General features: G+C 42.0%; 1 protein-coding gene across 1 annotated transcript in view; it reads right to left on the bottom strand.

Annotated features, from left to right (window-relative positions):
• Positions 1 to 9,642, bottom strand: part of HNF4A (hepatocyte nuclear factor 4 alpha) — a 76,006-nt gene extending 66,364 nt beyond the window's left edge. The window contains exon 1 of the mRNA XM_027853335.1: positions 9,536 to 9,642. Within this exon, the coding sequence (XP_027709136.1) occupies positions 9,536 to 9,584 (49 nt within the window). The 5' untranslated portion in view covers positions 9,585 to 9,642. The remainder of the gene's footprint in view (positions 1 to 9,535) is intronic.
• Positions 9,643 to 14,595: the final 4,953 nt, after the last annotated feature.

The following is a 14,595-nucleotide window of genomic DNA, read 5'->3' as shown; positions in this document are numbered from 1 at the left end:
AAAAAGCCCACTCCATTATTCAGCTCTGATTTCTAGGAAATTCTTCTATATATTGAGCTTATATGTGCTTCCCTAAATTCCCAAGACCAAAGTGACTATTTGTCATTAAGGCATTGTGTCTCTACAAAGCCCAGGTTGAAAGGCACCCTGTTAGCTGGAAGATGGAAAACGATTAATTTTTTCATTGGAATCATATCAGCCTGTAGTAGGAGGGGCTGGAGAAAGAAAGGGGCTATTGCATTTTGACTGAAGTCTGTCATATCATGGAGAGACACTCAAAGCAGGAGAGGAAGGAGTCACAAATTGGGGAGGAGGGCTATCAGGATGGGGACTTGTTTCTAGGTTTCTGTTAAGGGAGGATGCATTTAAAGGCTCTGGGACCTCTGCCCCAAATTGGTTACAGTGTGATTTTACCAGTCGTAGGAAGAAAGTCCTAGAAATATCTAATCTTCCTCACCTCCACCCCTACCCTCGTGCTAATTTAGCCAAAAAATCTTTATGTTGTTTTAGTGTCCCTGGGTCCTTCATTAAAATATAACACCCCAGGACACACAGACAGAGCCACAGTCTATCTTCTTTGTTCTAAGGCCTTCCAGCTCTGACATTCTATGTCTTAAAGTCTCTTTACTTGTGACATTATAGGATTCTATAAGATGGGGGAGGGGAGAGAGATTTTGAAGAAGATGGAGGCAAGAAGAAGCTCATAAAATGACCTTTGTCTCTTATCTACTCCATAATTTCCTCCTGTTCTTTTTCTGTCTGGGGCTTCCTTGTAGGTCCTGGATGACAACGGCCCAAGGAACACGCCATCAGCTCTTCTCTAAAACTAATTTCTCCCCATTTCCCTGTCTCCTACCAGAGAGTGTTTGGATAACTCTTAAACAGCCCCTTCTCTAGTTCTGTCCTCTATAACTGCTGCTGCCCAGTGGGCTCCCCTTTCCTGGGGCCTGGGAGGTCATCCCCACCCTAGTGGCCTCAGACTTGGCAGGCTCCGCTGCAGACAGAGGCTCAAACAGTGGCCTGTCTGCACTGAGGACTGATGTTTACCCAGCAGAGTAGCCTGGGGAGACAAGAGAGCGAAGAGCTGGCCAGGCCGTACTTAGAAGGCTGCAGGATTCAGCCGCCTCCTAACTTCCGTAATGCTCCTTGTTCAGTAATCTGGGGATGTTAGCCTACATGGCCTTTGAGGTCCTTTTCAGCTGTAGCCTTGTAATCCTGTGGTCCTATGATCTTCTGCCAGCCCTGGGCTCCATCCTAATCACAGACCTGTCTGGAGATGAAACTGGCACAGACTGCATCCTAGGGGTCATATGTGGCTCTGGGCAAGTCACTTAACGTGTCTGAGCCCCTTGGTCCCCTATCTGCACAATGAGGATGATATTGCTTGTACTATACCTATTTCCCAAAGTTGTGAGGAAAGAGCTTTTTGAAGTGACATAAAGATGTGAGTTGTTATTATCATACCCACTTTCTCTTCTGAGTCTGACAACAGCTCCATTGAGGTACCTAGAGCAGATGTTATTAATTTCCTTTTTACAAATGAAAGGGAGGGGGAAAAGGAGTTTATATAGTGCCTACTATGTCCTAGCCACAGTGCTAAGTGCTTTAAAAATATTATCTCATTTAATTCTCACAATAATTCCTCAAGGGAGGTGCTGTCATTTCCCCCATTTTATAGTTGAGGAAACTGAGGCAAATAGAGGTTAAGTGATTGGTTTAAGGTCACATAGCTAGTAAGTCTCAGAAACTCAAATGAGCCTCAAAAGCAACCTGCCCCAGGCCACTGATCTAATTAATGGCAATACTGGTGGCTTAATGGGCAATGGAAAGATGTTTAGCAGGTATCATTCAATTTCAGCAGGTCAGGTGACCTGCTTGGGAGCAATGATGTAAAAGGCATCCCTGAGGCCATGGTTGAGCAAAGAGGTGGTCCAGTCACATTACTGAGAATGAATTCAGGAATTGGGGGTCCTCAGACCTAAGGTCCAGTCCTAGAAGTTGTCCAGGACTTTGTGAGTTCTGGATCTTAGTTCCCTCCTCTGTAAAAACAATTGACTGGATGAAATGATATCTAAAGTTCCTTCCAGCATGAACGCTCTCTATTCTAAAGGCCTTACCAGCTTTCAGCAGTCTATATTCTACAGGCCCTTCCATATCTGACCTTCCATGTTTGGAGGTCTCTTCCAACTCTCAACTTTCTATACTCTGGGGTCCTCTCAAAGAAATGACAAGCCTGGACAATGGTTTCTCTTATCTGTATGCATACATAATTAGAGTGGAACAAAGGAGGAGACAACATGCAAATAAATATATGCAAACAAGCTACATACAGGATAAATAGGAAATAATTAACAAAGGGATGGCACTAGAATTAAGAGGAGTTGGGAAAGGCTTTCTAAAAAAGATGGGATTTAAGATGGAACTTAAAGGAAACCAGTGAGGTCAGTAGGCAGAGTAGAGGAGGGAGAACATTCCCAGAACAGGGGGACAGCCAGAGAAAATGCCTGGAAATGAGAGATAAAGTGTCTTGCTTGTGAAACAGCCAGGAGGCTGATCCATTATCATAGAATCATAGAACTAGAGCTGGAGAGGCAGCATGACTGATAGACAGACGGATGGACGGACGGAGAGATGGTTGGATGGATGGATGAATGGATGTACAGACAGACTGATGGATAGACAGCCAGATAAACAGACAGACTGATTGAATGATTTAGATGCGCTGAGACAAAGATACACAGAGAAAGCAATAGACAAATTCTCATCCTTTTAACTTTCAACTCCCTCCTCTCATGTTTCTTATATACTTATTTGTGGACATGTCCTCTACTAACCCCATAGAATGTAAGCTCCTTGAAGACAGGAGTATTTCACTTTAATTTAAAAAAAATTTTTTTTAATATTTTGTTAAATTCTCTTATGAAATGTGGCCTTTGAGTGTGGTTTGAAAAACATATCCCTTTTGTGTATATGAAGTTTCATTTCTATTGATACTTTTTGCAGGAAATTTTGTTTTTTAAAAAGAAACAGTGTAGATGTACTGTTAATGCCTACCAGAATTACATCACAGAATTTTGATTTGACTACTGGCTAGGCTACATAGAATGCATGTGTTTGGGGGCCAGTGACTTCATCTTTTTTTGGCCTCATCTGTAAAATGATGATTTGGACTAGATGATCTTAGATGCTTTTCGTTTCTAAATCCTATGATTTCAGCATTTCTTTCTCAACTTTCTTTTTTCTCTTGCTGTTCCTCAAATAAAACACTCCCATCTCCCAACTCCATGCACTTTCACTGGCTCTCCTCCATGCCCTGAATTTTCTCTCTCTCTCTTCATCTCCATATCTTAGCTTCTCTGGCTAGCTTTCCTCAAGTCCCAGCTAAAATCCCTCCTTCTAGGGTGCTTAATAAACAAGGTAAAAACAAACAAACAAATAAATAGATAAATAAAATGAAATCATGCCTACTACAAGAAACCTTTCCCAATCCTCCTTAATGCTTGTATCTTTGCTGTATTGATTATCTTCAGTTGATCTTGGATATATCTTGTTTGTATATACTACATAATATGTACATAGTACATACATAATTTGTACATACATGTTGTCTCCCCAATTAGACTGTGAGCTCCTTGACAGCAAAAACCGTCTGCCTTTCTTTATAGCCTTAGCACTTAGTACAGTGCCTGGTACATAGTAAGCACTTAATAAATGCTTGTTGATTGACAGATTGATTGGCCTGGCTTCCTGGGAATGTGTTTAGCCTGGTTAGGAAGGTGGCTGGACTCTGCCTCTCTTCTTTCATGTATCTAACACTTTCTTTGCTAGGATTAGACAGAGCTTCTTAGACTCAGCATCTCTTTTATCCTCCCATCCCTTACAAAAGGAGCCAAGACATTCTCCTTCTCACATCCCCCCAGGACTCATATCCATAGCACTTTCTAGTTATAAAGTGCTTTCATGGGGATCTCATCTGATCCAGATAACATCGTGAGGTAAGAAGGGAAGGGATATTATTCCCATCTTACAGATAAGAGAAGTGAATTGACACAAGTCATGATTATTCAGTATTGGGACCCTGATTGCTTCAATTTCTGTTGATGGTACCACAATCCTCCCAAGTCTCCTAAGGCTTGAAACCTTAATCCCATTTGCCTTTTCTCCCTCACTACTACACTTCCCAAATCTTGCCCTTCCTATCTCCAACATCTCCCACTTTGACTCTATTTTTTTTAACTTATGTTGTCACCAACCTAGTTTGTGACCTCATATATATATGTATATATGTGTGTGTATGTATATATATGTGTGTATGGATATATATCTATGTGTATGTATATATGTATATGCATATGTGTGTACATATATCTATGTGCATGTATATATGTATATGTATATGTGTGTATATGTGTGTATGTATATATCTATGTGCATGTATATATGTATATGTATATATGTGTGTATACATGTGTACATGTGTATATACTTACACACGTATGTGTACACACACACACACACACACATATACATATATCTTATAAAAACTTCCTAACTGGTCTGCCAGGACAAAGTGACAGGACTGCCAGAGTAATCTAAGGCATGAGTAGGACCGTATCATTCCAAAGCTTTAGTGGCTCCTAAGTTTCCTATGGGACAAAATATCAACTCTTGGTTGGGCTAAAGGCTCATACATTCACAGATCCAGCAGTGGAAGGGACCACACAGGCTCCATTTTGCAGATAAGGAAACTGAGGGACAGGTGGCAATGTGACCTGCCCAAAGTCACACAGATAGTAAGTAGCAGAGAGAGGATTTGGATCCAGAGTCCTCTGCCTCCAAAGCCAGCACCCTTTCTTCTGTACCATTCTGTTTTCCTCTATCTACTCCAAACCACCTTTTCTGCATTACTTTATATTATTCTCTTTCATACATTCTATATAAGTATCCCAAAAGTTGTAGTGCAGTTGTAAGCCATTAAAAGTTAAAACTTGGGCATCTAGGTGGCACAGTGGGTCAGGCCCTGGAGTCAGGAGGACCTGAGTTAAAATCTGGCCTCAGACACTTACTAGCTATGTGACCCTGGGTAAGTCACTTAGCTTTGATTGCCTCCAAAAAAAATTTAAAACTTCACTAAGACTTTTGGGGCACCCTATTTAGTTGAACTGATTGGAAACTATTGGCTGCTCTCCACTATTGTGCTGCCATCCCATTTGCCTCAGTTAGCCCCTACTCACGAAAAAGCACTGAATTCCCTCCTTATCTTCACTTACTGAAACATTTCTCTTCCTTTACCTCTCAGGTGAAGTTTCACCTCCTCCATGAAGCCTTCTGTAATCCTATTCCTCTTCTCTGCTAGCCCAGGTAAAAATGATCCTTCCTTCCTCACACTTTCCTAGAGCACTCTGTCCTGGTCTCTCCTTTGCCATTATCATAGAATCATAGAACTAGGGCATGCATGATAGATGCATGGATGGATGTAGGACAAACATTACTGGATAGACAGCCAGATAAACAGATAGATAGATTGAGAGAGACAGACACACTGAAACCAAGACACAGAGAGGGAGCAATAGGGAAAACATTTATTAAGTACTTACTAAAAGCAGAATGCTGGATTTGGAGTTAGGAAGATCTAGGTTCAAATCTTTCCTCAAACATTTACTATCTATGTGATCCTGAGAAAGCCACTTAACCCTCTTTTGGCCTCAGTTCCTCATCTGTGAAATGAAGATATAGAAGTAGACAACCTTAAATGTCTCTTCCAGCTCAGGATTTGAACTCAGGTTTTTGTGACTCTAGGCCCAGCACTCTACCCACTGCACTACTTAACTCTTACCTTGTAGATCTGCTACCCAGATAGTATATGCAGTTCTAACCATTTATGTTCTAGGCTCTTCTTTAGCTCTGAAAGTTTGTGAAAGGAAGTCATTTAGATGCAGGCTCAGGCTTTAGTCAACCTTCTCCCAAAGGGGAAAGAAGTTTCTGTTTTTCAGAGGGAGAAGAGGCCAAACTTCCAACCTATGGATACAACAGTACATAGCTCTTATCGCTCAAGCCCCAAATCCATGTCTAGCTGGGGATCTCCAGGTTCTAGGGAAGTGAAGAAAATTCTCTAGAGCACTGGTTTCTAAATCCTTTTTGATTAAACAGTTCTATCAGTAAAAAATGCTTAAGGACGCACCCCTGATATGTATATGTTATTATATAAGTCCTCTACCCCTTTTTCTCCCCTCATGCCCAGTCTGTTACCAAGGCCCACTGATTTCATCTTTGCAACATCTCTTGCATAGGTCCCCTCCTCTCTTCTGACACTACTGCCGTTTTAGTACAGGCCTTCATCACCTGAACTATTGCTATAGCCTGATGATACCCCTGTGCCTCTGTCTCTCCCCACTCCAATCCATCCTCCATTCAGCCTCCAAAGTGATTTTTGTAAAGCACAAGTCTGGTCATGTCACCTCAATCATTCCCCCTATACTCAATAAACTCCAGTGGCTCCCTATGGTCTGGATCAAATACAAAATTCTGTTTCACGTTCAAAACTCTTCATAACCCAGCCCCTCCTACCTTTCCAGTCTTCTTATACCTTACTTCCCAACTCGTACTCTTCAATCCAAAGACACTGGATCGTCCTGGCTGTTCCAAGAACAAGACACTTTCTCTCTCAGTTCCAGGCATTTTCTCTGACTGACCCCTATGCCTAGAATGCTCTCCCTCCTCAACTCCACCTACTGACCTCACTGGCCTCCTTTAAGTCCTAACTTAAATCCCATCTTTTTAAGAAAGCCTTTCCCAACCCCTCTTAATTCTAGTACCTTCCCTCTGTTAATTATTTCCTATTTATCCCGTATGTGGTTTGTCTGTATATAATTTGCATGTTGTCTCCCCCATTAGATTATCATCTCCTTGAGGTTAGGAACCCTCTTTTGCCACTTTTTATATCCCCAGTTCCTGGCACTTAATAAGTACCTAATAAATGTTTGTTCATTGATTGATAGACTTATTTATAAATCACACACTGTTAATATACTACTAATTATAGGCATTATAAGGCTAATGTAAAATATAGAAATAGATAAACATGAAATGATATTTGATCCTATCATCAATAGGAAGCTACCATAGTTTATTGAGTAGGGGAGTGGCATGGTCTGACTAACCCTTAAGGAAAATCACTTTGGCAGCTGTGTAAAGGATCTACTGGAATGGGGAGAGCCAAGGTAGGGTGATCTGGGCTGTAGGCATGAGTAGAGAGAAAGGGACAGGTTCCAGAGATGTGGTAGAAATGACAAGGCAAAAATGGTTTTTCTTATCTGCATGCATGCAGAAATGTTGCATCTTTCCCTAGTAGAAGGTAAGCTCTTTGGGGAGAAGGACCCTCAGATTTTGGGATATCCCCAGCCCTTAGAACAGTGGCTGGCACTTATGCAACACTTAATAGATGTACAATAAATTAATGGAGGTCCCTTCTAGCTCTGCCAGTCATTTGTTCTAAAGGTGCTTTGAGCTCTAACAATTTGTCCTTTGAATGATCCTTTATTGCATATTCTCTCCTTGAGAGTGTATTCCTACCTAATCACATTTTCTCATCCTTCCTGATTCTTGCTTTTTTTGTTCAGGTACTCCCACAGATCCTCCATAGGGGATCTACCGAATGTGTAGGAGGCTTTCTACTGGGTCTTTTAACATTTCAAACACACCTAAGGGCAGCCATCTTCCTCAGCTGCATGACCTGTTCACCCCTTTTTTCCAGTTATACATAGGGATAGGGACAGGGGCCAGACCTGCGATTTCATTGCTGTTGGGAGCTCCCAATGAGAAAAGCTCCTTCTGCCAATGCAGGTTGACACCTTCTCTATAAGCTAGATGGGTTGGAGAGCTCTCTAGACCGCTGAGAGTTTAAGCACCTTGCCCAATTTTAAGTATGTGTCTGAAGTGAGACTTGAACCCTGATTTGCTGAGCTCCCAGACCGACTCCCCATCCAAGGTTATGTACTTGATGAAATCTTTAACGCTGTTTTAAAGTGTAATAACTGTTGAGATGCTGCAGCGTACACAAAGATTTCTAAAAGTTCTGTGAAAATTCTTGAAGGCCTTTTGGGACATTCTCAGTTTAAAGATCAACCATCTGACACCTCCTTTATCAGGTCAACTCAGAGAATAGAACAGATAACTGGATAACACCTCTGGCAGAATGGGGGTGGGATGTGGGAAGGGGGAAATATGTGAGCCCAGCCTGGGGTCTCTTTTCCGATCCAGACGGAGCAGCTTCATGGCAGACTCTATAGGGTGCGCCAGTCTGTTCACCTTATTTTCCCCCTCTATAACCTAGAACAGTGGGAAGAGGGGGTTGGGAGTGGCCGGGAAGTTCAGGTGTTTGTATTTTAATAAACCTCCCAGGGTGGCTTTGGTCTGTGAATCAAGCCCAGAAGACAAAGTCCCAGATGATCCCAGTGGGGCAGGGGGAAGGAGCCACACACAAAAAGTCAGCTTTGCTCAAATAATCCTTTTCTCTCCCTCTCTTGCTTCCCTCCCTTCCATGAATTTAGGAATTGGGGATCCACAGACCTAGGGTCTAGTCCTAGAAGTTGCCCAGGACTTTGTGAGCTCTGGGTCTCAGTTCCTTCTTCTGTAAAAACAATCGATGGACTAAATGATATCTAAAATTCCTTCCAGCATGAACATTCTCTGTTCTAAAGGCCCTACCAGCTTGCAGCAGTCTATATTCTAAAAGCCCTTCCCCATCTGACACTCTATGTTCTGAGGCCTCTTCCAACTCACAATCTTCTATATTCTGGGGCCCCTTCAAATCTTAACATTCTGCATAATAAAGTCCCGTCAAGCTCTAACATTTTATAACATTATTAAGGGAAACTGTCCAGTCTAAGGAAAGTAAAATGCTCAGTCGGGACACAGTTATTGTGACCTAGGATAAATCAGTTTATTTCTCTGGGCCTCAATTTCCTCATCTGTAAAATTAGGACCTGGGACTAGATGACCTCTGGAATCCCTTCCAGCTCTGAATCTATGGCTTAGCGATGGAGGTGTGCATTCCCAGCCCCTGGAGGCAACAGAAGCCGGGGGCCATGCACCACTGTCCCACACTCAGGGCCACCTTTGGAGCCAAGCCCATAGCCTGGCTCACTGCCGGGACTAGGGGGCGGCGAGGCCCAGGAAAGGCCTCAACCTAAGAAGGGGAAAGTCACAACTCAGGCACCTGTTTCTAGACCGGGAATATCTGGGGTCTCTGGGGCCAGTCACAGCTTCGTGTCCGGTAGCCACCTTTGGTACTCCAGGCCCCATGGCCAGCCCCGCAGAGACTGCCTTCCTGCCAACTGCTTTGTCCAGGACTTCTCCCAGTCCTAGGCTACTGGGCTCCACTGCCCCCCTAATTCAGCACTGACTTCCACCCTCTGCCCTGGTTCAGGCTCCCAAGACCCAGAGAGGGAGAGAGGAAAAACAGTCACTCACCCCGCCCACCCCCAAAGGGAAGGTTGTGAAGGGAAGATGGCGGCCAGCCCTGGGACGTACTCACCATAAGGGTTGTCCACACTGGCCCCTATCGGCATGTTTACACTGACCATCTCCCCGCCTGCTGGTTGGGCACATATACTGGGGACCGACCCCAAAGCTGAGTGGAGAACTGAGGCAGCCTGAGAGTGGGGCCAGTCGGGAGGGAAGGAGGGAGGGACAACCGGCCCAGGGAGGGCCCAGTGGCCTGTGTTATCTTATTGATTCTCTTAATCAGGGCTAATGTGGGTGGGGATGTTAAATTGTAACCAGTCTCTTAGGGAAACCGATCTGCAGGGGACTGTCGCTGTAGCCATAGTAACAGCCGGGAAGCTGGAACTTAGGAGGGCTTTTACAGCTTGCCTTGCACCTGGATCTGGGGAGGGAGACAGCCCTGGGACCCAGCAGGCAGGGAGGGACAGGGACAGACTGGGGTGTGGAGGTGAGAGTCCAACCTGCACCCAGGATGAGAGACGAAGGCCTCGAGCTTTTATTGCCTGGGGGCCCAGACCCAGGAAAACAAAGGACTGGCTGTGTGAGTGTGAGGTGAGGGGTGGAGGAGGGAGGTGGAGAGGGGTGAAGGTCTGAGGAAGACAGGAGGGGGACATCCTCCTTACCCAGCCCCACCCCACTGCCTGGATTCATGGACAGGAGGAAGCATGCTCAGAATAATAACCCAACCAAAGGGAAAGGTCTGAATTTAAGATTTAGAGGGGCAGCCTGAATTTTACCCCCAGCTCTTCCTGATCTTTACATCCTCAAGTGTGTGACATTATTGTTCAAGACCTGGGTTCTAATCTTGTCCAGAGCTGAGAAGTATATTAATTATATCTCTATCTATTTATCTATCTGTCATCCACAGTATATTCATACACACATATTCAGGCACAGCAAAGAGTTAAGTAGACTTTCCAGAAGCAAAAGTCATCGATGCTGACAAACAATAAAACTGTCCTCAGCCCATATCTATAGTTAAAAATAAATTGAATCATAGGCTCATAGAACCACATAATATCAGAGGTTCAAAGGATTTTAGAAAAAGTTTTCCAAACTATAGAGCATGCTAAGGTGGAGGGGGAGGGGAATGAAAGACCTTCTCCGAAGAGCAGGAATAGTTGTCAATGTTATTGGATATTGTCAAGTATGACTTCAGCTTGACTACATCAACTTTTTTTTTTGAAAGAAAACAAAATTCCAATCAAAGTCAACAGAAGCAAGAGTATCACAGGGAATTCAGATTTGCTCCAGCTAGTAGGAGGTGACAGTAGGGGATCATACCATGATGGGTGAGGGACAGTGGGCACAAGTATGCAAACAGAGGTGTGTTGGTAAATCTTTAACAATCAGTCCTCCAAAAAAGAAAATGTTATGCATGACACATGTCTAAGTTTAATTTGCATTATTAACATTTTCTCCATCACTTTCCTAAGTCTAGACAACCAATAAAATGATAAATCAAGCCCTGATTTGTAGGTTTGCCCATTTTTGAGGCATAAATGATCCCATTGAAAATTTAACAATCAGCTTTCTAGAGCATGTATGAGCTGGCTACAGCACACCCTGGGCTACAAGGGATAATTCCCTTAATTCTCTTTTGCCTCCCTTTCTCCACCTCACTGCCTCAGTGACTCTCCAAGTAAACCCCATCTTCCCCTTCTCAGAGGTCCAGCACTTGGCCAAAGGTAGAGACTAATGTTGATCTGATGTCTTCCCATTACCTCCACCCTGCACTGAGTGGGGCTTGAGCCCCTGCCACCTCCATAAATACAGGGGCTCCCATAAAGACTCTGCCAATCAAGTACTGGAGTACCAACCTACAGTACCCATTAAAGACCTCTCTCCCCTCTCTCCTCCACTAAGGAGGTTCCCAGGCTTGGCAGGTAGAGTTGGGGGGTCGGGAAAGTAGTGGCAAGTTCACCATTGTTTTTTCTCCTTTGTTTTTGGAAACCAGTAGAATTGACAGTGCTGGATTTCGAGTCAGAGGAGATAAGTTAAAGTCCTCTCCTGCTACTTACTACCTGTGTCACTTTGGGCAAGTCATTTCAACTCTCTGGGACTCAGTTTCCTTAATTGCAAAATGTGGAGGTTGGATTAGATTACCTCAAAGTTTCCTTCTATGTCTGTTTCTATGATGCAATTTAGTGATTCTAAATGATTGTTTACATCATTTTTATCGGGAGTTTAAGATTTGTTTGTATGCTGTTATAAAATTACAATGTTATTAATATTATTGAATGAAATAAAATAAGAAGAATATTTTAGTAGATTGTTTTAAGAAAAGTGACCAGGTTTTGTTAAGATGCCAGGACCATCTGGGAAATTGTTGATAATTTCTATTCCCATTCGATAATCACTGGAGATATCTTACTTTTCTAAAATTCTATTCAGGTACTAAATTTCTTTCTTATTTATTTTTGGTTAGATTTGTCTAGGTCTGAAAGAGTTACATGGAGGTCTTCCTCTATAATAGTTTTATTGTCTACCTCTCCATATAATTCATTTAGCTTTTCCTTTAAGTATTTAGATACTATGCCATTTAGTTTAGGTACATATATCTGTACATATACATATTTATAGATATTGGGCAGCTAGGCTGGCATAGTAGATAGAGTGCTGGTCCTGGAGTCTCATCTTCCCTGAGATCAAATCTGTCCTCAGACACTTACTATGTGACCCTGGGCAAGTCACTTAACCCTGCTTGCCTCAATTTCCTCACCTATAAAATGAGCTGGAGAAGGAAATGGCAAACCACTGTGGTATCTTTGCCAAGAAAATCCATATAGAGGTCATGAACACTCAGATATGACTGAAAAAAGACTGAAATACAGATATATATGTATATATATATATAGAGAGAGAGAGAGAGAGAGAGAGAGAGAGAGAGAGAGGGAGAGTGTATTGATTTTGATTTATGGTCTAGGATATCTTTAAGCATAATGTAATTTCTCTGTTTATCTCTTTTAATTATGGTAACCTTATTGAAAATCATGATTGCTACTATTTCTTTTATGGGTTTAGGGAAAACAGGCAAATTAATGCACTATTGGCAGAGCTGTGAATTGGTCAAGCCATTTTGGAAATAATATGGAACTATGTCCCAAAATGTACTAAATTGTGCATACCCCAGTTTGACACAGCAGTATCATACTAGGCCTATACTCCAAAGAGATAAAAGAGGGAAAGGACCAATATTTATGAAGATATTTATAATCAGTCTTTTTGGGGATGGCAAAAGAATTGGAAGCTTAGTGGATGTCCATCAATTGGGAAATGGCCGAATAAAGTACAGTATATGAATGTAATAGAATACTATTGTACTATAAGAAATTATGGAATGGAAAGTTTTAGGGAAATGGGAAGATTTGTATGCATCGATACAAAATGGAGTGAGCAAAACCAGAATAATTTCTACAATAACACCAGGAGTATGCTAATAAATGTTTAACAATTAGCTCTCTGAAAATGCACCACACACTTTTAAGTTTAATCTGCATCATTCCATTTTCTCCATCACTTTCTTCAGTCTAGACAATCAACAAAAAATAAATCAATTTGTAGCCTTTGGCTGATTTCTGATTGTATAAAGGCTCACACTGAAAATTGAACAATCAGCTACCTCCAGTACAACCCTGAATAACACCACCATTGAACAAATGAACAGCTTTGAAAGACTTATCCAAGCAATGACCAAACATGATTCCAGAGGATCAATGATGAAGAATGTTACCTTCTTCCTGAGAGGGAGGTGATGGACTTGATAAGCAAGATGAGCCATTTATTTTAGGACATGGCCAGTGGCCTAATTTGTTTTGCTTGACTAAGCATATTTAACAAAGTTTTTTGCTTTTTAAAAATTTTTTCCATTGGGGAAGAAGGGAGGTTGAACGAAGAGAAAATAAATGCTTGTTAATTGAAAAAAAATTATATTTCATTTTAAAAGTGGAAAAACTTTTTTTTTTGTAAGAAAGGGAGGCCTTGATGCATGAAGTTTGGAATCAGAATTTATACATTAAGTTACAAAATGTCAAAACTGGATGAGAATTTGGAATAAGCCGTCAGCTAGAAAGAGCCTCAGAGTTCATGAAAAGAATGCTGGGTTTGGCTCTGCTACTTATTATCTGTTTGAGTTTGGGAAAGTTACTTCAAAGAAACATGAGATCATAAGACCACTCCTTCTTAGTTTCCTTTGCTGGATCCATGTCATGTCTTCTATTCTTGGTAATACTCTGAGGCTCTGCCCTGGGATCTCCAATTTTCTCTTTCTCTAGTCTTTTCCTCATCAACTCTCATGAGTTTAGTTGCCATCTTTATGCAGTGACTCTCAGGGCTGTACATCCAGACCCAGTCTTTCTCCTGAGCTCCAATTTTGCAACATTATTGGACATTTCAAGCTGGATATCTCACAACCAGAAAAAAAATTCAGACCAAAAAATGGAGAGACAATGATATATTCTTTTACAACAACTCCCTAGAGAAAAGAAAGAGTGTTTATACCAGGGAAAACCATCTAGGCAATGAGTCAGTAGTAGGGTAAAGGGGGCAAATAGGAGTGGTTGAATAATCCCGTTCATCATACTGGCTTGATAATGCTACACTTTGTATTCATTTCATATATATCTACATAGGTACATGTTGACTCTCCCAATAGAATGTGAACTTCTTGGTTGTTTCAATTTTGTCTTTGCATCCTCGCTGCTTGACACAATGCCTGGCACATAGTAGGCCCTTAATAAATGCTTGTTGATTGATTGAAAAGATCATAGGATCATAGATATAATGATAGAAGAAACTCCAAAGGACATCTAGTCTGGTTCTCTCATTATACGAAAGAGGAACCTGAAGCCCAGGAAGGCTAAATTATATAGGTAGTGTAAGGTCCAGAATTCCCCCACCTACGGAACCCTGTACCTCTCCCATAACTGCAGGGTGTTCTTTTTATACCAAAGGAAGAGGCCAAAGAGCTCCAGATTGATTATAGGTAGTAGTTTAATCAATTTGGATTACTTACATCTGAGGCAGTGTGATGGATCCCTGCCAAGATATTAATCATCCTCAGTCTGGGGTGGCAGTCACACCAGTCAGGGA

Source organism: Vombatus ursinus, unplaced genomic scaffold (genome assembly GCF_900497805.2).
Source record: "Vombatus ursinus unplaced genomic scaffold, bare-nosed wombat genome assembly UNPS02000580.1, whole genome shotgun sequence".
Taxonomy (NCBI): domain Eukaryota; kingdom Metazoa; phylum Chordata; class Mammalia; order Diprotodontia; family Vombatidae; genus Vombatus; species Vombatus ursinus.
Note: the sequence above shows the minus strand (reverse complement) of the source record. Positions and strands in the feature narration are given on the sequence as shown.